Raw genomic sequence first — 21,735 nt, 5'->3', positions numbered from 1 at the left:
GATGTAATGTATGGGGATTAACATAAGAATAAAAAGAAAAAAAAAAGTCTGTTTCTGGCGCCTGGGTGGCTCAGTCGGTTAAGCGTCTGCCTCCTGGGATGGAGTCCCAAATCGGGCTCCCTGCTCAGCAGGGAGCCTGCTTCTACCTCTCCTTCCTGCTCATGCTCTCTCTATCTCTGTCGCTATCTCTTTCTCAAATAAATAAATATTTTTAAAAAATTAAAAATTAAAAAAAGAGTCTGTTTCTTGGTTTGCCTCTTTTTTCCCTTTGCTCATTTGTTTCTTAAATTCCACATATGAGTGAAATTGTATGGTTTTTGTATTTCTCTGACTAAATGATTTCACTTAGCGTAATACCCTCTTAGCTCTATCCATGTCTTTGCAAGTGGCAAGATTTTGCTTTTTTATGGCTGAGTAATATTCCATTATGTATATATACCACATCTTCTTTATCCATTCATCATTCAATGGACACTTGGGCTATGGATTGTAAGGTAGTTCTATTTTTAAATTTTTGAGGCTAGACCACTTTCTTATACCATACACAAAAATAAATTCAAAATGGATTAAAGACCTAAGTGTGACCTAATTAAAGACCTAAATTTTTATGAAACCATAAAAATCCTAGAGGAGAACACAGGCAGTAACCTCTTTGACATCGGCCATAGCAACTTCTTTTTACATATGTCTCCTGAGGCAATGGAAACAAAAGCAAAAATAAACTATTGGAACTTCATCAAAACAAGAAGCTGCACAGTGAAGGAGACAATCAACGAAACTGAAAGGCAACCTACAGAATGGGAGAAGATATTTGCAAATGACATATCTGACAAAGGGTTAGTATCCAAAATATATAAAGAATTTATCAAACTCAACACTCAAAAAATGAATAATCCAATTAAAATGCAAGCTGGTGCAGCCACTGTGGAAAACAGTATGGAGGTTCCTCAGGATGTTAAAAATAGAGCTACCCTATGACCCAGCAATTGCACTGCTGGGTATTTACCCCGAAGATACAGACATAGTGAAAAGAAGGGGCATCTGCACCCCAGTGTTCATAGCTGCAATGTCCACAATAGCCAAACTGTGGAAGGAGCCTAGATGTCCTTCAACAGATGAATGGATAAAGAAGATGTGGTTCATATGTACAATGGAATATTACTCAGCCATCAGAAAGGATGAATACCTACCATTTGCATTGACATGGATGGAACTGGAAGGGATTATGCTAAGTGGATTGAGTCAAGCAGAGAAGGACAATTATAGTATGGTTTCACTCATATGTGGAAGATAAGGAATAGGAGGACCGTGGAGGACCACGGGGGAAGGGAGGGAAAACTGAATGGGAAGAAATCAGTGAGGGAGACAAACCATGAGGGACTCTTGACTCTGGGAAACAAACTGAGGGTATCAGAGGGGAGGGGGTAACTGGGTGATGGGTATTAAGGAGGGCATGTGTGGTGAGGAGCTCTGGGTGTTATACGCAACTGATGAATCGTCGAACACAAATCAAAAACTAATAATGTACTATATGTTGGCTAATTGAATTTAAATTAAAAATATAAACTCAGACATCTGTAAACATCCTTCTTAGTACTGCTTTTGCCATGTCTCATAACTTCTGCTATGTTGTGTTGTGATGTTTGTTGGTCTCAGGATATTTTTTAATTTCATGTTTTTAAAAGGTTTGTTTATTTGAGAGAGAGAGTGAGAGAGCAGGGGGAGGGGCAAAGTGGGGGGAGGGGGAAAGAATCTCAAGCAGACTCTGCACAGCGTGAGTCGATCCCACGACCCTAGCCAAAATCAAGAGTCGGAGGCTTAATGACTGAGCCCCCCAGGCACCCCTTACTCTCACTTTCGATTTCCACTTTGACCAGCTGCTGTTTCAACAGGTGTTAAGTTCCAGCCCTCTGCTAAATTTCCAGTTTTCCTTCGATGTTGATTTCTAGCTCTATTCCACCGTGGTCAGGAAAGGTTATCAGTATGATTTTAGTCTCCTTCAAGTGGTCGACCCATCGGTGCCGGCGCGTGTCATCCGTCCTGAGGGGCTTTGCCGGAGAAGGCTGTGCACTCTGAGGCTGAGGGCAGAGACCCCCGCGTGCTCTGCGGGGCCAGCCTGGCCTCCCCCAACTGCACCCTTGTCTATTTCCCCCTTCATTTTACTTTTTTTTTATGCAGAAAAATTCCAAGTAATTGATGTAGACATTCAACCACCAAGGATGTGGATCAAAGTTCTCACTCCCTTAGAATGACCTTGACCTATCCTGACCCCAGCACTAACCTTAACCCTAAGTAAACAGCCTTACTGTTGATCCTCCAAACAAAAACTTCTCTGTAGAATCCCTGCAACAGAACTTTCCTTCATCTTGCCCTCTATTTATTTTACGCTTCAAATATGACTCCTGTGGCTGATAAACCAGATCTTTATTTTATGAGTTTAAATTAACTTAAAGGGCCACATGTCACTAGTGCCTTCCATATTTGGACAAAGCACCAAATGGTGCCCTGCAAGTGGCCTAGGAGATAATCACCACATGCATAGATGGGTCTGCCCCCCTAACGCTCCTCCTGCAGTGCAGGTGGGTATTCAGCAACCACGTGCATGTCCCAGCCGTGGGGTTTGCCAAGGAGACCAATAGGAACATCAATCTCCTGCCTGATGTGTCCCTAGGGAATCAGGTCTACGTGGCCTATGGCAGGGACTGAAAACCCTGGAGAGCTCCCTGATGTGACTGTCAGGACCCAGCCAGACCATCCCCAACTCCAAGTCCCAGGTGTCCCTGGAGGGACCCCTCCAGCTATTTCTTTCCAGATGGGGACACTGACAAACTGCAAATTCCCACAAGTGGAGATGAGGGTGAGGCAGGGCAGAGCTGAAAGTCTGTCCTCTCCAGAGTTGGGAGAGTGTGTCTTTACACCTCCGTCACCATGGAAAACCAGAATGCACAGGACTCTGGGAGTGGGGTGCTCTTCACCCCAGCAGGAATGATGGGGAGAAGGAAAACCCCATAGGCTGCAGTAAACCTCAGCAGCTCCTAGAAATAGCTCCTTAGCAGTCTCATCCAGGTAGACCTTGCTGTGACATTGAACGTGGAACATGCCGTGAACAAAACCCTGATGGCCTCACTTCTTCCGGAGAATACAGCGTTTAATACACACAGCATTTTTCATGGCAGATGAAAGGAAGGTGTATTTTTCAAGTGGATATCACAGAAATATCCTCCTGGATTGTTTCCACTAAAAAGAAAATGGAACATGCTTTTTTGTTCCTTCCCATTTAGGTCACCCAAGTTCCCTCTAGTCTTCTGCAGAGTGCCAAGGGTCGGTTTCCAGGTGGCCTCCAGGGATGCCGCTCTGGCCTCGGGAACACTGCTGTTGCTGCCACACGGTGGCTGGATGCGGTGTGGCTATTTGTCTCTGACAATGACGAGGTGAGCGGGTCCTCTGGGAGCTGGGAGAAGACACGACGCGGAGGAGCTGTGCACCTTTACAGGGCAGGTGCCTACGGCCAGCCGTTCCCGCCTTTTACCAACTGGAGATTCTCACCCAAAATCGGGCTACTAAATGTATAAACTGGGCTGCTGCTTCCCACAAATCACAACTGAAAAATCAGGCTAGCCAAAATACTGGCATGTTTGTCTCAGATAGGGCTGGACTCCACCAGCTGATAGAGGAGCTCTGGGAGCTGTCCAGCTGCTGAAAATGTGTTGGAAAATCAGAGGTTTTTTAATTCTACAGTACGATGTCTCCCTCCCTCTCCCTCTGTTTATATATGTTCAGAGTGACAAGGGGACAAGGCTGTCACCACCACTGCCTGTGGCTAATGAATGGGGAAAACTGCCCTTTTTTTTTTTTAAGATTTTATTTATTTGACAGAGAGAGACACAGCGAGAGAGGGAACACAAGCAGGGGGAGTGGGAGAGGGAGAAGCAGGCTTCCCACGGAGCAGGGAGCCCGATGTGGGGCTCAATCCCAGGATCCTGGGACCATGACCTGAGCTGAAGGCAGACGCTTAACGACTGAGCCACCCAGGCACCCCGGAAAACTGCCTTCTTATATCAGGTGGTAACCAACATTAATTTTTTTTTAAAGATTTTTTATTTATTTATTTGAGAGAATGAGATAGAGCATGAGAGGGGGGAGGGTCAGAGGGAGAAGCAGACTCCCTGCCGAGCAGGGAGCCCGATGCGGGACTCGATCCCGGGACTCCAGGATCATGACCTGAGCCGAAGGCAGTCGCTCAACCAACTGAGCCACCCAGGCGCCCACCAACATTAATTTTTAATTGTATTTAATTTATATTAAAGATTAATAAAATCTTGTTTTTCAATCAGGATTTTATGTTGTTGCAACTTAAATAGGGATCATTTGGAAAATAAGAAATGCATGGATACTGTTTAACTTAGGAATATTCCCTTGGGCAGAATTTTCCTTTTTTGGATTATAAAAATTCTCAAAATATAGTATAGAGTGACATAATGAACACAAACACGGAGACTTTACAAGTATTATAATTTTGCCACATTTGCTTCACATTTTTGCATCATGAAAGATTGTAGGTTATAGACATCACATAATCTCACTCCTCATTACTTCAATATGGACCTATACCAAAGGAAGCAGAATTTCCTACAAAACCACACTAGCATTTTGCACCTAAAAAACTCAAAAAGAAATTCCTGCTTTTCATCCAATGGTCAGTTAGGAAGGGTTTTTCAAAAAACATCAGAAAGTAGGGGAAATGTTGGGCATTGAGAAGAGGCCATGAGAAATGATATTTCCATGGCTAAGAATCTAGGAGTTTCCAAGGAGAATCGACAGAAAAATCCCCTTTGGATAAAGAGGAAAACAAAGACCTACTGTTTTCTCCGTGAAACTGTAAGCAGGATAGCCGTGTGCAATTATGTACGTGAGAGCTTCCCAGCACCTCTGCCTGGGGTACCAAATGTCCCAACTTTTCCTAATCGGTAAGAACCAATGAACCCAGAAAGTTCACCTCTGCTTTCTCACCAACGCAGACAAGAGTGCCAAGTGTCCAGACAATCGTGACTCAAACAGTAAGCAGGAAGCTTACTGTGACCAGAGGCTATGACCTTTATGCCTTTTGAGGACTCTGGAGAGGGGTCTGGCCAGCACAGCTCTGTTTGTCTGGCCTCACGGCTGTGGTCCTAGGGTCTCCATGGAGCACCGAGCCCTCTCCTGGTCAAGGCCAACCACCGAACCCTCAGCTCCGTCTCGCTCACCTCCTTCACCTTCTGTTTTCCTGCTCCTTACACCTCATCGGCTGTCAAACCGCATTCAGAGTGGTTTCTACCATGGCTGTTTCCACTGTTTTGGTCCAAAGCATCACTGTGGTCTTGGCCTTCAGGTCATCGCACGAAGGAAGGGAGTGAGGCCACACATGCTAACAGGGGCACCTAACTCCGTCATTCCCATCTGCTCCCGGATCCCCGGCTCCCTGTGAGGTCTGGCAGGGAACCTCGCCCCCTTCACTGACACAGACACCCCCCCGTCCCCGAGCCTGGGTACGTCCTCCTCACGTGCAGCCAGGGCTCAGTCACTGCCTTCTACTGCATCCCAGAATGCCCAGGCCTCCCAGCCCCAAGCAGCTTCACGGTGGTGAAGCCGAGTTCCTGATGTCCAGCATGCTGGCGTTCTGCGGCATCTGGGCTCCCTCCTCCCCACCTGCCACAGCACTGAGAGCAAGGTCGTGGTGGCCAGGGAGACCATCTCCATCCGGCGTCCAGCACGGGGCTGCGAGGCTGCGTCTTTGCCCCCAGGCCACGTTATCACACCGAGGCCTGACCAGAACACCCTGCGAGGGGTATGGAATAAAACAGCTTCTGGGGACAAATAAAACACTTAAAAATAAGTAACCTGCATCTAAAACTAATGATGTAATGTATGGGGATTAACATAAGAATAAAAAAATAATAATAATAAGTAACCTGTTTTACACATATTTAGTAGAAAAACCAAACCCACCATTTACACTGTCCTTGAAAGGGGGAGCTCTGTACGTTCTACAATCGTCTCAAGGTGCCAGCCCCTCAACAATCCGCTCCAGAGGCCTGGCATCTCGCTCACGTCTTCCCTGCTCGAGGGACCCACCACTCACAGTGCCTTCTGTTTCTTGAGCCGCTGCTCTGGCCCAGACCCCGGATTTTCCTTAATTTCACTTTCTCTGTTTTCCCCAATTACAAACCCTATACTAAGGTTTTTAACATATCTTTTTTTTGTTTTTTTAAGATTTTATTTATTTGAGAGAGAGAGAGCACAAGCTGGGGAAGCGGCAGGCAGAGGGAGAGGGAGGAGCAGACTCCCTGCCGAGCAGGGAGCCCGACTCCGGGCTCGCTGGGATCACGACTTGAGCCGAAGGCAGACACTTAACTGACTGAGCCACCCGGGCATCCTCACATCTCCTTTTTTAAAACGTATGTATTTCTAGCAGTCTCTATTTTACTTCCCTTCTGTGAATGGCAGGGAGTGGTCATTTGAGGACAGAGTAAGAGGAGCTGGTTCTGGAGCCCCATGTGCGTGACCAGCAGGGAAGAATCAGGACAAGTCCTCCAGGAAGGCCGGATGCGGAGAGACCTGGAGCCCCAGGAGGCCCAGGCACGTCCGTTAAAGGTGGGCACTGCCGAGATGGGAGGATCCGAGGGCAGGGTCCGTTGGAGGGAGGGAGAATATCCCCGAGCGGAAAGAGGATAAGGAGTCCAGCCCTAGGCCCACACCCCACCTGGGACCTTTCAGGCTCCACAGCGGCAGACCTGGGCACAGCCCTGCAGGCCACCTGAGGCTGCCAGCAAGATCTCCAGCCCCTCTGACTAGGCTCTGAGCTCCGTCTGAATTTCTGCTCGAGTGTCTCCATTGGGGGGCCTGTACTAGGGGAGGGGGGGCTTTCCGCAGAGGCCTCCCTACTGTGAGGGGAGGGCCATGGAGACAAATTCTGCACCCTAGCTCAAACTCGGAGTTTCCCCAACCCTCGCCCTCCTCGGGGCCCAGACCACGGCAGGAGCCTCATACAGCTGTGCCAGACCCTTGCCCTGGGCACTGTGCCAAGCTGTGCCTGCTTCCTCCAGCCTTCCCCCTTGCCGACAGGACCAGAGGAAGCCCGTGAGGGCCCGGCGGTTACTTTCATTCACCTTGTTCACTTAACCAGGTCACAAACAACAATTCTTTCGGTTTCCAGACCCAATTTCGACATCGGGGGGTGGGGGATAGTGTCTGAGAACTCAGTGTGGACAGTCTGCCCGCAGAGAGCATCAGGTTAAGGACTCTGTCCTACGAGACCGCCCCCACCTCCGAGGCTGCCACCAGCCCCAGGCCGTTACCAGTGCTCTGACCCACCGACTAGACTGCACGTTCCCACGACCTGCTCTCTTAGGGCTCACACAACTCAGGGAACCCTGAGGTTTACCAGCTTATTAAAGGGTGTGATCAATACGAGTCCACAGCCAGATGAAGACACACACGGGGTGAGGCCAGGGAGGGAGTGGGCCACTCTCCCTACATCTCCAGACTACAACACCGCCACCAACTTCTGACACCTGAGCTCCGCTGAGCCCCCAGCAGGGAAGCGTCCCCCCATCTGCTGTAGGAACCGTGCTCAGAACGGCCGTAAGAACAGAGGCTGACACCACGTGTCGAGCAAACACTCTATTTTACTAAAAGTCCACATATACATTACACTTTACAAAAACAGCATCTATCTGGAGCTCTCTAATCCAACAAAAGGGGGTTCTGAGGGAGCTGAGAGCACAGGGTCCCCCTTCCCAACACTGGGGCCGCCCTGTGCAACCCCAGGCCGTGGGTCCAGTGCACAAGAGGTGGGGTTGGTGGAACACCCGCCGACCACCAGCACGGGGCACCTGGAGCCCTGCAGAGCCCCCATCACCACCCCGGGGGAGGGCCCAGCCAGGACCACAAACACAGCCTCATACCCCGCTGGACCCAGAGTCCGGGGCCCTGCCTCAGGAGGAGGAGACCGGGTACCCATAGTGGTTGCGGTCAGCCTCACCCAGGGTCAGCGTCAGTGCCAGGCTGGGCTTCCGTCCCAGCTCCTCCTCCTCCAGGCAGCGCTGTGGAGGCCGGGACTTGAAGAAGTCAGAGATGTAGCGAACCTAAGAGAGAAGGCAAGAGCTGCCGGGGGCAGGGGAAGGGGACCCGGGAAGGGAGTGGGGGTGAGGAATGGGCTCTGAGGGGGAACACTGGAGTGGGGAGGACAAGAGGGTCCCAGCGCAGGGGGTGTCAAGGCCGGGAGCTCACGGTGAGGATGGCCACGAGCGCCCCCTGCAGGAGGCCAACGACGACATCACTCCAGTGGTGCTTGTGGTCAGACACGCGGGTGTAGCCAACGTAGAGTGCGAAGGCCAGCAGGAAGAACTGCACCGTGGGCCGCAGGAGCCTCGCCCACTTCCAGCAGAGCCGTGCCTGCACGTAGAGCTGGGGGTCCAGAGGGCAGCCATCAGCCTAGGAGCCGGCTGGGCTCACCCCACACCCAGGGCACAGATGGGAGCTCTGGGGCCAGGAACACGGAGCCAGAAGGCCCGGGGCCTCCACACCTGTCAGCCCAACAACCCATCACCACCTCCACCCACCCCTTCTACAGAAGGAAAAACTGAGGCCCAGGGAAGGCAGTGACTTGGCCAGTCCCACAAGCCAATCCTGAGAGAAAGACTCACCGCCAAGAACATCATGCAGTACATCCCGAAGGAGGAGTGTCCGGAATAGAAAGACAGCCTAAGAAAGGAGAGGACAGACATCAGGAGGGCCACACAGAGAACAAAGCCCAGGGCCCAGGCTCAGGGATGGGGGAGCTCACTCCCATTTCTGCTTTTGAAACCCCCGGGGCCCCCATCTCACTGTGTTTCCCGCAGTCTGGGTACCAGCACAGGGAGGGTTTTATGGGGAAACATGGGCCCTTTTCCCTTCTCTGACCATGCAACAGAAAGTCTCCAACTGGGGCTCACGGTCTTTAACAAGGACATTGTAGGCCACAGACTTGGAACCAGGGCAGACAACTGTGTCCGGCAAGCAGTTAACACCACTAGCTGATCACCCAGCTAACAGAAAGAACTTCATGATCACACATGACAAAGAATAGAGAATTTGCAAAATTCGTTCAGAAAGGTCGCTAACCAACCAACCAACAACTGTAACAAACACCAACAACAATCCCTGGAGAGGGGAGTACAATCCGATTTCCAGAGCTGCTACATTACAATATAAAAAATGCCCAGTTTTCAACCAAATAAGTACAAAGCATGCAGGGAAAAAAAAAGTGTATCCAACACACAGGGGAAAAACATCTATTAATAGAAGCCGTCCCTGAGGAAGCCCAGGCACTAGACTTACTGGACAAAGACGTTTCAGCCGCCATTTAAAATCTGTTCAAAGAGCTACACAATATCTCACTAAATAGAGAATACTAACCAAGAGACAGAGGTTATCTAAAGGAACCAAACAGAAATTCCAGGGGCGCCTGGGTGGCTCAGTCGTTAAGCGTCTGCCTTCGGCTCAGGTCATGATCCCAGGGTCCTGGGATCGAGCCCCGCATCGGGTTCCCTGCTCCGCGGGAAGCCTGCTTCTCCCTCTCCCACTCCCGCTGCTTGTGTTCCCTCTCTCGCTGTATCTCTCTCTGTCAAATAAATAAAAAATCTTTTTAAAAAAAAAAAAATTCTGGAGCTGAAAACAGCAGTATCCAAAATGAAAAGATCACTAGCAGATCTGAATGGGCAGAAGAGTAACCATGGACACAAGTCGACGGAGACAATTCAGTTGGACAAACGGAGAGTTAAAAAAAAGGGAGAAACAGAAGTGGGCACCAGAGACTCCACCCACACAATGGGAACCCAAAGAGGGGAGAGGTACACAGGGGCAGAGTCTTTGAAGAAATAATGGCTGAACGCTTCCCTAATTGGATCAAAAACATTAATCGACACACCCAAGAAGCTTGATGAACTCCCAAAGGAGAAACTCAGAGAGACACGGTGTAATCAACCTGCCAAAGGACAGTCAGTGAGAATCATGCAAGTAGCAAGAGAAGAAACTCCTCCTGAACAAGGGCCCTCAGTACGATTCAATTTGCAGCTGGTTTCTCGTCAGAAGCCCTGGAAGCCAGAGGCAGCGGGATGACACATTCAAAGGAACCAAGAATTCTGTATCTAGCAAAGTTATCCCCTAAAAATGAAGGAGAAATTAAGACGTTCCCAGATAAACAAAAACTGATAATTCATTGCTCCAATACCTGCCCTATAAGAAATACCAAGGAGAAACGTTTCAGGAGAAACGAAGGGTACTAGACAGTAAGTCAAACTCACACAAAGACCTGAGAAGCACCAGTAAAGGTAATTACACAATACAAACATCAGTATTAATATACTTGTGGCTTATGATTCCTGGTTTTCTAATAATTTTTTTTAACTGCATATACAGGGACGGTTGTTAGCTAGATTTACTGTGGTGACCATTTCAAGATAAATACAAACATTGTTATGTTGTGTACCTAAAATTAATATGGTGGTATATGCTGATTATACCTCAATGTTTTAAAAACTGCATAAAATAGTAATTATAAATCTAAGTTGATGAACACACGATGTATAAAAATATAATTTGTGAAAATAATCTCATAAGGGGGTAGCACCATATGGCCACAAACTCCTTGCATAGTCAACTATTTAACATAAAAGAAGGCAGTAATGAAGAAATGTAAAAGTCAGCATAAAAACAAAGACTATGTAGAAAGCAAATAACAAGACAGCAGAAGCCCTTCCTGATCAGTAGTTACAATGAATGTAAATGTATTAACCTCTCCAATTAAAAGGCAGAGATTACAAAATAGATTTACAAAATAACCTAACTTTAGCCTGTGTACTAGAGACTCACTTTAGGTTCAAACACACAAATAGGTTGAAAAGTACAAAAATGGGAAAAATATTCCAAGCAAACAGCAACCACAAGAAAGCCAGCATGGCTACAATGCTGGGAGACAAAACAGACCCTGAAAACGAAACCACTAGGAGAGACAAAGGGCTCACAGTGAGAACCCGCACATCCATCAGGAAGACAAAACAATCACAAAAATACACCCACTGAACAAGAGCCCCAAAACAGGTGCAGCAAACACACATAGACGCTCCGACACGGGTAAGCTCTGAAACATTAAGGAAGCCAGACATGAGAGGCCACATGGTGTGGGACTCCACATGTGTGAATCGTCAGGAAAGGCACGGCCACAGCAGGAGGGGGCTTGTGGGTGCCAGGGCCTGGGGACTGGGATGGGGATGGGCGGACAGACAGGGTGCTGACAACTAATGGACATGGAGCTTCTTTCTGGGGTGATGAAAATATTCTGGAGTAAGATAGTGGGGATGGGTGCACAACACTGAATTGCTAAAAAATCAATGAATTGTACCCATTAAGATAGTTAAATTAGTGAATTTTAGCTATGTGCATTTTTTTAAAGATTTTATTGATTGATTTGAGAGTGAGCAAGAGAGCGAGCGAGCACAAGCAGGGGGCGAGCAGCAGAGGGAGAGAGAGGAGCAGGCTCCCCACTGAGGAGGGAGCCCGATCCGAGGCAGGACTCGATCCCAGGACTCTGAGATCAGGACCTGAACCGAAGGCAGACGCTTCACCAACGGACTCACCCAGGCACCCCTAGCTATGTGAATTTTATTTCAATCTTTTAAAAAGGAAAATAAGGGGATGCCTGGGTGGCTCAGCTGGTTAAGCATCTGACTCCTGATTTCTGCTCAGGTCACGATCCCAGGGTCCTGGGATCGAGCCCTGCGTCAGGCTCCCTGCTCAGTGGGGAGTCTGCTTCACCCTCTGCCCCCATCCCCACCACTCGTGCTCTCTCTCTCTCTCTCAAATGAATAAAAAAAATCTTTAAAAAAAACCTGAGGTATCACAACACTTATTAAAAAAATAAAATAAAATAATAAAAAGGAAAACAATAATGGCAATTAATGGAAAAGTTGATCAGAGACTGTGAGAGTACAAAGCAGAGAAGCAGGCCAGTGGGGTCCGACATCCCGCCCCCTCCTGCCCCCACACCACCAAGGCCCACGGGCCCCACCTGGCCTCACACCCACAATCCTCTGCTCAGGGAGTTGCCTCCTTAACCTTCTCATTCTTCCACATTCAGCTCCTGAGGGTCCTCCTGCAGGGCCCACTCCTCCCCCAGGGCTGGGAATATCTGCGGCTGGGGGCCCCCAGCATGGCCCAGAGTGAAGGCTGCTATCCTGGCACCCACCTGGACTCGGTGACGTTGGTGGGGTTTCCCCTGCACACCCTCTCCACCTGCACGTAGATGGAGCAGTTGACGAGACTCCAATCAGGGTCACAAACCGCCAGGAAGTTGGGTCGCAGGCGGCCGATCATGTACTTGGCCAGGTCTGTCAGCGACTGACTCACGGCAGCCCCAAACAGGAAGGTGCCCAGCACCTTGTAGACGGCGGCCACATAGTTGTTGAAGTCGGAGCGGGAATAGAGGCGGTCTGTGTACACCAGGTAGGCCTCCCCGGCTGAGACCTGCACAGGGAGCAGCTGAGGGGCCTTGCAGCAGGGCTGGGACGCCGGCTGTGAGCGTCTCCACCAGCCCTGGCTCCCTGGGCCTCGGCCCTCCCCACAGAAAGGGGGCAAGCGCTCCCAGCCTCCCTGAGTCGGCTGGGGTTCTGGGAACTCCAAAGGGGGTCCTCTTCCCCAAAGACCAACCCACACCCCAGCCCCCACCCTCCAAGCCTCTTCTGCCTTACAAGGATGATGGTGGCCGTGATGGTGACCCCAGCCATGAGCCCATGTGTGATGGTGTCTGGACGGTAGGGGTATCGGATGGAGTCATCTCCACAGTAGAACCCTCGCTTATATGGGGCGTTCGCAAGCGTCAGGATGGCAAAAGGCAGAGAGGCTGGGGACAGCGGAGAGAAGCCAGTGGCCAGATGGTTCTCCCCCAGCTGCACGCTCCCACCAGCAAAGCCCCAGGGCCACCTGCCTTGGTCCCCTGGTTTCTCCCCTCCACACCAACCTGGCAAATGGGAGGCTGCTGCCCCATTAAAACCCCCTCGTGATTCCCCATCATCCACAGATAAACACCAAAATCCTCCCCAGGCCCACTGTACAGCCCCCACCCCACATCTCCCACCCCCTCCCCTTCCTCACTTCCCTCCAGCCTCCTGTCTCCTCCCTGAGCAAACTCCACAGGCACCCAACCAGGAACCTGGCAACCGTCCTCACCGCCCAAAACATCTCTGACTTCCCTCCAAACTGAGCTCATCCAGCCGCCTTCCTGACTGCCCACCTTGGCACCCCTTTCATAGATGAAATGTCTGTTCTCCATGTCTCTTGGCACTGTTTGTATTTATGCACCATGTGATACCTGAGTTCACCGAGCACCTGAGGGGGATCTGCCATGCTCAAGGCTGTCCCTGGAGCCTTCCCAGGGCTCAGCCTGCGCACATGTTTAATAAGCATCTTTTAAAAGAGAAAACTCCCTGCCCTTCACTCTATGGCCAGCCAGAGAGACCGGGGACACACCACAGTAAGGGGCAGAGCTGAGATGTCGACAGACCCTGGGCAGACCCCTGGGCAGACCAAGGGCCTCCACAGCTCGGTCCAAAGACACATTCAGGAGCCAGAAGTTTCGGCAGCTGTGGCTCTGGGGTCCCAGGGCCCTGCTGAGCTGAGGGTGACCAACACAGGCAGGGCGCCCTTTGCCCCCAGCACGGCAGGTGACAAGTATAAAAGGGAGTGACTCTTCTGTGGCCTGAATACCACAGGAGTCAGGGACAAGGCCAACTCCTCCTCCTCCCAAGAGACCAAACTTAGTGCTGAGTTAGGAAACAGAGAGGTCTGCCCATGGAACTGTGAGGCTTAGGGACAGCGACTGGAATCAGGGAGACTATGGGCTTGTCAGGTAGGCCACACAGAAAAGGTGGCTTGAGGGAGCTGAGGAAGGTCAGGGCAGATCTGGAGAAGAGCACCAGGGAGAGGTAACAGCCAGTGCAAAGGTCCATAGGTGGGCCCATGCCTGGAGAGCTGGAGAGCTGGGGGCTGGGGGTGGAGGGTATTATATGAATGGAAATCTTGGGGCGCCTGGGTGGCTCAGTCGTTAAGCGTCTGCGTTCGTCTCAGGTCATGATCCCAGGGTCCTGGGCATCAGGCTCTCGGCTCAGCGGGGAGCCTGCTTCTCCCTCTCCCACTCCCCCTGCTTGTGTTCCCACTCCCGCGGTCTCTCTCTCTCTCTAAAAAATCTTAAAAAAAAAAAAAAAAGAATGGGAACCTTGCTGGAAGTGAGCGGGGAGACATCAGACAGTTGGGAACAAAGGAACAGAGCATGTTTTCGTACATCACTGAGGGCGAGGGTGGAGGCAGAGAAGCCAGGGAGGAGCCCCCCCAAAGTTGGGGGTGGGGGGAGGCCAGTGCCAGAATATGCTGAGACATCAAGTCAAGCCTCATCCCTGCCCCTGCAGCAGGGCAAAGAGGCTGGCATAAGGTGCCTGGGCAGCGAGGTCTGTCTCCCAATTCCTGTCCCCCAGCCCCAGCCCCTTCCACTGCAGACTCAGTCACCCTCGACTGGAACCAGACCTGTGGGTTTGGGAAGTAGAGCTCCAAGCACTGGATTTGGGGCCTCTCTCTGCCTAGGACACTGGCTCATGCCCTCATGGCAGACACCTGCAGAACATCCCTGCCTTTACATCACCCCCCACCCCCGGAAACACACACACACACACACACACACACAGCCCGTATTTTCATCAGGGCCCCCTTGTCACCCTATGAAACTCAACTTTTTATGGGCTGAAGCTTCAAGAATGGGAGCGGGTCTGCCTGGGCCTCTAGCTCCTGGCACAAAGAAGCAACCAACACAACCTAATCTCAGCACCACCGGTAGCCGCTGTGTAACCTCCAGCAGGTGCCTGAACCTCTCTGGGCAAACAGAACCTGCCCGCCGGACTGTTTGGTGGAAAGGGCTTCATTATGTGCATGTCACTTCTTGTCTAGAAGTAGGTGCCACACACATGTTTAAATATAAATAACAGGTATTCAATACATGATGGCTAGGGCTGGCAGACGCCCCCTGGGGACTTCTTCCTGCTGCCAACCGGCCCACTCCAAAGAGGTCAGGGTTGGGGTCCGGGGCTCAGGAGGAGAGCCTGGCCTTTCCAATCCGACAGGGATTTCCCCTCCGACCCCGCCGGAGGAGCAGGAACCCCAAATGGGGGCGGGGAGGGAGCGGTCCTGGGGGGGGGGCGATTTAGGCCCGAGGGGCCCCTCCCCGCGCCGAGGGTAGAATTCTGGGGCCATTGTCCGCACAGCCCCAGAGCAAACACTCGGCCTTTGTTCCCGGGACCCTGGGGGAAGGGCGGGGAGGGGGCCTCGGGCCGCCCCCTCCCCCAGCCTGGCCCGCAAACCCGCCCGACAGGTTTGGTCCGCGCCGCCGGAGGCGCCGGGTTCACGGGTAGCCCGGGGCCCAGCCTTTCTCTCCATCTCTCCCCCGCCCGAGCAGGGGGTCCGACTCCCACCGACCAGCCGTGTGCCCGCTGGGGACGTCGATCCCGGGACAGGGGGTGGAGGTCCGCCCGGATGACCCGCGGCCGCGCCCCAAACCCGGACCGCCGCCCTCCTGAATCACCGCCCCGGCCGGGCGCGGCGGGGAGGGAGGCGCGTGCAGCCCCCCCGGCTGCGACTTCCTGCTGCAGCGGGCGGGGGGACCCGGGACGGCCGGGAGAAACCGAGGCCGGGAAGGGCGCCCGCTGGCACCGGGGCGCGGAGGCAGTCCGCGAGGTCCCGCGCCCCCAGGGGCCTCCCGGATCCGCCCCCACAAACCAACCTTCGGGGGCCCGGGGCGTGTACCGCCGGGGGGCGGGGTCCTCCCCCAACACACGGGTCGCGCGGCTCTTACCGATCAGCACGCACAGCACGTCGAGCAGTACGAAGACCCACCTCCGCTCCATGCCGCCCCCGCCCCCGACGGCGCCCGCGACCCCCGACGCCGGTCCCAGCGCGTCCCGTCGCGCCCGGCCAGGCCGCGGGGTCACATGGCCGCCGAGCCAGGCCCTGCCGGGGCGGGGCGGGGCGTGGAGGGGAAGGCAGGGGAGCGGCGGGGCGAGGGCGGAGCAGCCCGAGGGGAGGGGGCGGACTCTGCCCCCGCCCCGCCCCGCCCCGCCGCGGCGAGCCCGGAGGGGCGGGGTGGAGAGTGCCTGCGTGGGACAGCGGGAGACCCCACCCGGGTCTGGAGGCGGGAGAGGTCGTCTGCGCCCGGCACTCCCCCACCGCAGGCGGGAGGCTGAAGCTGAGGGACAGTGGTCCAGAGCCCCCCAGGGCGTCACCCGCAGGTTGGGCCGGCTGGGTCGGGGAAGGGGCGGGTGGCCAGAAGGAAGGAAGGCACCCACGCACACACGGAGGAGCGCGCGAGAGGGCAGACCCGGCAGGACGTGTCCCCGGGTTTCCTCGTACTCGGATGCTGGGTACATCTGAGTACCTCTGAGTCAGGAAGTGCCCCAAAACTGATGGAGTGTCCTGGCATCATTGCAGGGGTTTTTCTTCACGCCTAACGCTTAAAATCCTGGCATTCCTGTGATGCGTGGCATTTCGGAAGGTCAAGTTCCTCAACACCCACCCTGGAGGCTGTTGGCACCGGTCCCCGCTCCCATGCAGCACACTCACTGTCCCAACCTTAACCAGAAGAGCAAACAGAGGGGGCAGGAGCTGAAAACAGCCCAACTAGGTCCTAGGGAGCCCTGAGCTGGGAGGCGCCCAACAGTCAGGAGCATCCAAGTCAGGGAAACGGAGGCCCAAGGGGCCATTACTAGATCCTTTGGGCTGAAACCGTCTGAGAAGCCTTGGAGAGAGCCCTGCCTTGACCTGGCAGGAAACATGACACGTGAGGTTCTATCCCTCTTTCTAGGTCAGGCAATGGGAAGAAGCAGAGCTGGGACTTGAACCCAGGGGGCCTGGCCCCAGGGTCTGCTCCCTTGACCTCGAAAACACATTCACCACGCCAGCTCCTCCAACAATCCTAAAACAGAGGATGTTTCTGGGCCCTTTTTAGAGATGAAGGGAGTCAGATCCAGAGACAGGCAGCCCCTGACCCAAGGTCAGGCAACTGGGGCTTCCACGCAGAGCCCCCTTGACCCTGCTTCTTGGGAGGATGACCGGACACCGGCACTTGCGGGGTGCAGGGGGTTCCAGGAGGGAGCCAAGGTGTTGGAAGTCGGGGGACAGTGCACAGCGGATCTCGGGCTCCTTGGCCATTACGGTTGGGGGGCGGGATGTCTGAGGGCCAGCTCCTCTGCACCCCAGACAACTTACCCCGCTCTGGGCAGCCGGCAGAGGCACTCCCCCATACGCACACTCAAAATAACTCAGCCCACGCCACCCCACCCCACCCCGCCCCAGGACATGACAAAGTCCAGCATGGGAACTCCTGGACTCGGATTTTCCGTCTGTGGTGTGGCGGAGAGACGGTGTGGGACGCACATTCCCAGCACCCTCCCCTTTCCAACCGCACACGGCAAGGAGTTGGGGGCGGGGGGGCGCACATCCTAAAAAAATGCAGCTTCCTCCTCCGTCCCTAGACTTCTTCCTCCAGGCGGGAGGGTTTTTCCGGTGTCTGGGCGGGGGTGGGGCTGTCGCAGGGGCTGCTTTCAGGCTCAGCTGGATCCAGCGCGTCTCCGACTCCAGCAGGCGCGGCCCCGCCCAGGTGGGCTCAGGCTCTGCTCACTGGCTTTCCGGCTGCCACTCACAGAGCGGGGCGGACCTCAGGGAGACGCGAGTCCCGGGCTCCGGCTCCCTTACTCACTCGTTCACTCATTCAGGCAGCGCGTAGTGGATCACGGTTTTTGTGAGAATTACCTGATGAGTTACATGTGAACAGCATCCACAGCATGTAGCATCAGTTATATGTGAAGCAACAGCCCGGCATAACGTTCCGTAAGTGTTCCCTGGCCTCCTCATTACTGACCTTCTCTCACTTTAACCTCGGGGTGACTACCCATTCTCAGTTAAGGTAGAGAAAGTGAAGCGCTCTACTGGAGTCGAGGAAAGGTGGGGTTCTTTACTGAGCACCTATTGTGTGCTGGGTGGGGAGATCGCTGGGAGAAGCCTGCCAGAGGAGGCGTGGTACTGGGGATGGCCTGAGGCGGGGCTGCAGGTGGGACCCAGGAGGTCTCTAGGGGAGGCTCCTGTGGGCACAGAAACCATGGGTAGGAAGATGAGCCTGGAAAACAGCATGGCTGGAGGGCCCACGTGGGGCTGCAAGCACTGCCCTCCCCGCTGACCTCAGTCTCACAGTCCTTAAAACACCTGGGCAAGGTCAGGATTAAAATCTAATGAGGGCAGCAAGGATTAGCATTAAGGCTAGGATCGCGGTCAGGGCTCCTGCATCTGCTAGCTGGGGTCCTCCACATTGCAAGGAGTCTGTACAGAGAGAACCCCAGGCCAGTGAGGCCTGCTTGAGGGACAGAGCCTGGACTGGGAGCCAGACCTGGACAGCTCCTCCCCTACCTGCAGGTGGCAGACTGAGCCCCCAGCTGGGTCCCAGGGACTTGTCTATGTCCCCCAGAGACAGAACCAAGTCCTCGGTGCCTGGTGACCCACGAGGGAGTGGAGCTCAGGGCTCAGAAATGGTCAGTTCTCGTCAACCTGATGGGCTCCAGGTGTCTCCAAGTGTAGTGAAGATTAGGGAGAGATGCCTGGGAGGTGGGCAGAAAGGTGCCTGGCACACAGTGGGTGCCACCTGAGTGCACCACTCCTGGCCTTCATGGACTTCTCTGGGGGCTAAGTTCGAGCCCCGTGTTGGGTGTAGAGATTACCTGAAAGTATACTCTTGGGGCTCAGAAAGGCCACAGTGGAGTTCTTCCAGACTTGGGGCTTTGCCTCCGCTAAGGGTCCTGGAGTCGAGCCTGTACCCCTGGGGGTGCTGTGACAGGCCAGTCTGTCCATCTGCATAACGGGCACTGGAGGGTACCTAAGCCCTGAGACTGTACTGACCTGCTTGACCGAGAGCCTAACTCCTTAGGAAGCACCCGGGAGGGTTAATCGAACGGGAAACGATGGGGCAGGTACTTGGGGTCACCTTCAGTTCAGAAGCCAACATCAGTGAATTCCGAATCCCGGGTTAAGTTGCCCCCTGATGGCACAGTCCTCTCCGCTCCCCTACCCCCCACCCCCCGCCGTGTCCACCACCTCCTGGAAGCTCTGGCATCATTTCCGTGTGTCTGCCTATCATCCCCTCCTCCCCAGTCCTGAGCTGCCGGGGCAGAGGCCAGCACCCAGCAGATACCCAATCAGTCCCAACTGAATGAACGTGGGCTAGTGACCAAGGGACCCTCAGCCCGGGGTCAGCATTCTCTGAGTCATGGCCAGAGCGCATGAGCTGCTTATTCCTTCACAGCCAGGGCTCCACCTGTGGTGCAGGCCGACCAACACGGCCCCTGGTGTCCACTCCCAGCCAGTCTCCCTAAAGCACAACTCTGCTCCTGCTATCTCCCAAATACACCTCCCGTCGCCTGGCCCAACACTGCCCTGCGGCCTCGGCGCTCCTCCAGACCCAGCTGCCGCTCCCGCCGCCCACACGCTCTCTGCTCCTGTCCCCCCTCCACCCTGGCTGGTGCCCTCTTCAGGTGGGCAGCTGACCCAGGCCTGGCCGGTCACTCGTTCAGTCCCGGGCACTAGCCTTGATATTCAGGGGCTTCTGCTGGAGCCACTGGGGAAGGGACACATGCTTCCTGCATGGACCGCAGGGGCAAGTCCAGTAGCGGCGGCTTCCGGTCCCACGGCTGCCGTCAGGACTGAGGAAGACAGATGCCAACTGCCACAGCAGCCAGGGTCGCGGGACAGCCTGGCCGGGGCCTTCGTGTGTCCGCATCAACACAAGGAAAATGACTCATTTAAAATAACCAGCAAAGGGCTCCTGGGTGGCTCAGTGTGTTAAACGTCTGCCTTCGGCTCAGATCCCGATCCCAGGGTCCTGGGATGGAGCCCTGCATCGGGTTTCCTGCTTGGCGGGGAGCCTGCTTCTCCCTCTGCCTCGGCTGTTCTCCCTACTCTCTCTCTCTCTCTCTCTAAAATAAATAAATAAAATCTTTAAAAAAAATAAAATAAAATAACCAGCAAAACTGGAGAAATGGGGACCCACAATCCAGAGGAAAACGGTTAAGAGAAGTAATATCCAGAAGTGACCCACAGGTGAAAACAACGAAGATTCAGGTTAAGTTTCTACAGGAAAAGGTAGAAAATGAAGAATTTCAGTAGAGAAACAGAAAAAGCCAAATACACATACTAGAACCAAAACGTACAAGGTGTGAGTTAAAGAACGTGGGGGACTGGCCGGCGTCTGAGAGGCTGGGGTCACCTTGTGCAGCCAGACACTAGGGGGGCAGCAGAGATGTCGGGAGAAACAATGGCCAAGATGCCCCAAACCTAGGAGAGGCACCACCCGTAAGCCCTAACAGCTCCGCAGACAAGCTACACCTAAGTGCGTCCCCATCAACCTGCTGGCGCCAAACCCACAACAAGCAACCCCATCGGAGACAGACCTGCAGAAACAGGGATTTCTCATCAGAAACAACAGATACCAGGAGTTGATGAAACATATCCAAAATGGTGAAAGAAAGTCAACCAGGAACCCTGTATCTGGCAAAAATAAAATAAAACTAAGAAGTGCTTCAGAAGTGGAGGGACAGGGCCTTCTCCAGCCCACAGAGCGGGGAGCAGCCGGCCGCGGAGCCGCCATCCACGCGGCAGCACCTACAGGGACAGACCACCTCACCGGCAAACCCGGGGCCAAAGGGAGAAGTGAGCCCAGGCACAAACAGCCACCTTCAAAAGCCACGGACAAGGATGAGCTCCGGCGACGCTTGGTCTCAGAATGGCCGAAATCCAGAACGCGGACGCCACCGAGTACTGGTGAGGACGCAGAGCAGCTGGCGGGAATGCAAAACGCTGTCCCACAAAACTACACAGACCCTCACCGTTCGATGCAGCTCTGGGCTTTCGCAGGTCTGAAACCCTGCACACAGACGTTTACAGCAGCTTTATCCACAACTGCCCAAACCCGAACGTGGCCAAGGTGTCCTTCGGCAGAGAGTGGGTTATAACCTGCTGTCCGTCCGGGTGCTGGAATACCGCTCGGCGCTCAAAGACAGGAGCCGTCAAGCCACAGAAAGACAAGGAGGAACGCGGAATGCACGAAGCGGACACAGCAAGGCACCCCCTGATCAAACTGCTCCAAACCAGCCAGGAAGCCCTATTTCGGGTCTCCACACAATCACACATGGGCGTGTGAAGTCTCCAGAAAAGCCAAATGTTTTAGGATCTGTTTCTCCAGGACGAAGCACCGTGTCGGAATGCAGCATTTATGGACGTGTTTCTATGTCTCTTCACTTGTGAGGGAACAAACCCCTTACTCACTCCTTTACCCAGAATGTGATTTACTGCCAACTATACAGGATGAGGAAACGAATAAAGTGACATTCAAAAGATATTTCTAACAATACGAAAGGAGAAGCAAAGATATGAGGGGATGCATTATTGAATAGGGAGGCAAAAAGAAAAAAAATAGCATGAAAGATAAAAATCTTAAAAACAGTTAAGAACACACTAAGACAAGCAGATTTCTTGTTGTAAGCAGAGCCAACCAGAAGACAGGAGAACAACTTCCCTCAAGTACTGGGGAAACATTCCAATTAAAATCCTTCTGAAGTCCCTCTCACATCACCCACCCCC

At 53.5% G+C, this 21,735-nt stretch overlaps 1 protein-coding gene across 1 annotated transcript; it reads right to left on the bottom strand.

Annotated features, from left to right (window-relative positions):
• Nucleotides 1-4,340: 4,340 nt before the first annotated feature.
• PLPP2 (phospholipid phosphatase 2) lies at nucleotides 4,341-16,041 on the bottom strand. The gene is made up of 6 exons (XM_034997216.1): nucleotides 15,911-16,041; nucleotides 12,765-12,916; nucleotides 12,263-12,540; nucleotides 8,685-8,742; nucleotides 8,269-8,445; nucleotides 4,341-8,123 (listed from the first exon to the last, which is right to left on the bottom strand). The coding sequence occupies exons 1-6, from the start codon at nucleotides 15,960-15,962 to the stop codon at nucleotides 7,974-7,976; spliced, it is 867 nt and encodes a 288-aa protein (XP_034853107.1). The 5' UTR covers nucleotides 15,963-16,041; the 3' UTR covers nucleotides 4,341-7,973.
• Between the last annotated feature and the right edge of the window lie 5,694 nt (nucleotides 16,042-21,735).

This window comes from Mirounga leonina, unplaced genomic scaffold (genome assembly GCF_011800145.1).
Source record: "Mirounga leonina isolate KUSES-001 unplaced genomic scaffold, KU_Mleo_1.0 Mir_94, whole genome shotgun sequence".
Classification (NCBI taxonomy): domain Eukaryota; kingdom Metazoa; phylum Chordata; class Mammalia; order Carnivora; family Phocidae; genus Mirounga; species Mirounga leonina.
The sequence above is the reverse complement of the archived record's forward strand: the minus strand, read 5'-3'. Positions and strand labels throughout refer to the sequence as shown.

Excerpts from the sequence above, each read along its gene's own strand:
- PLPP2 (XM_034997216.1), bottom strand. The coding sequence starts at position 15,962 with ATGGAGCGGAGGTGGGTCTTCGTACTGCTCGACGTGCTGTGCGTGCTG. Across the intron at positions 12,541-12,764 it reads TCACGGCCACCATCATCCTT|GTCTCAGCCGGGGAGGCCTA; the intron begins GTAAGGCAGAAG and ends CTCCCTGTGCAG. Across the intron at positions 8,743-12,262 it reads ACCAACGTCACCGAGTCCAG|GCTGTCTTTCTATTCCGGAC; the intron begins GTGGGTGCCAGG and ends CTCCTTTCTTAG.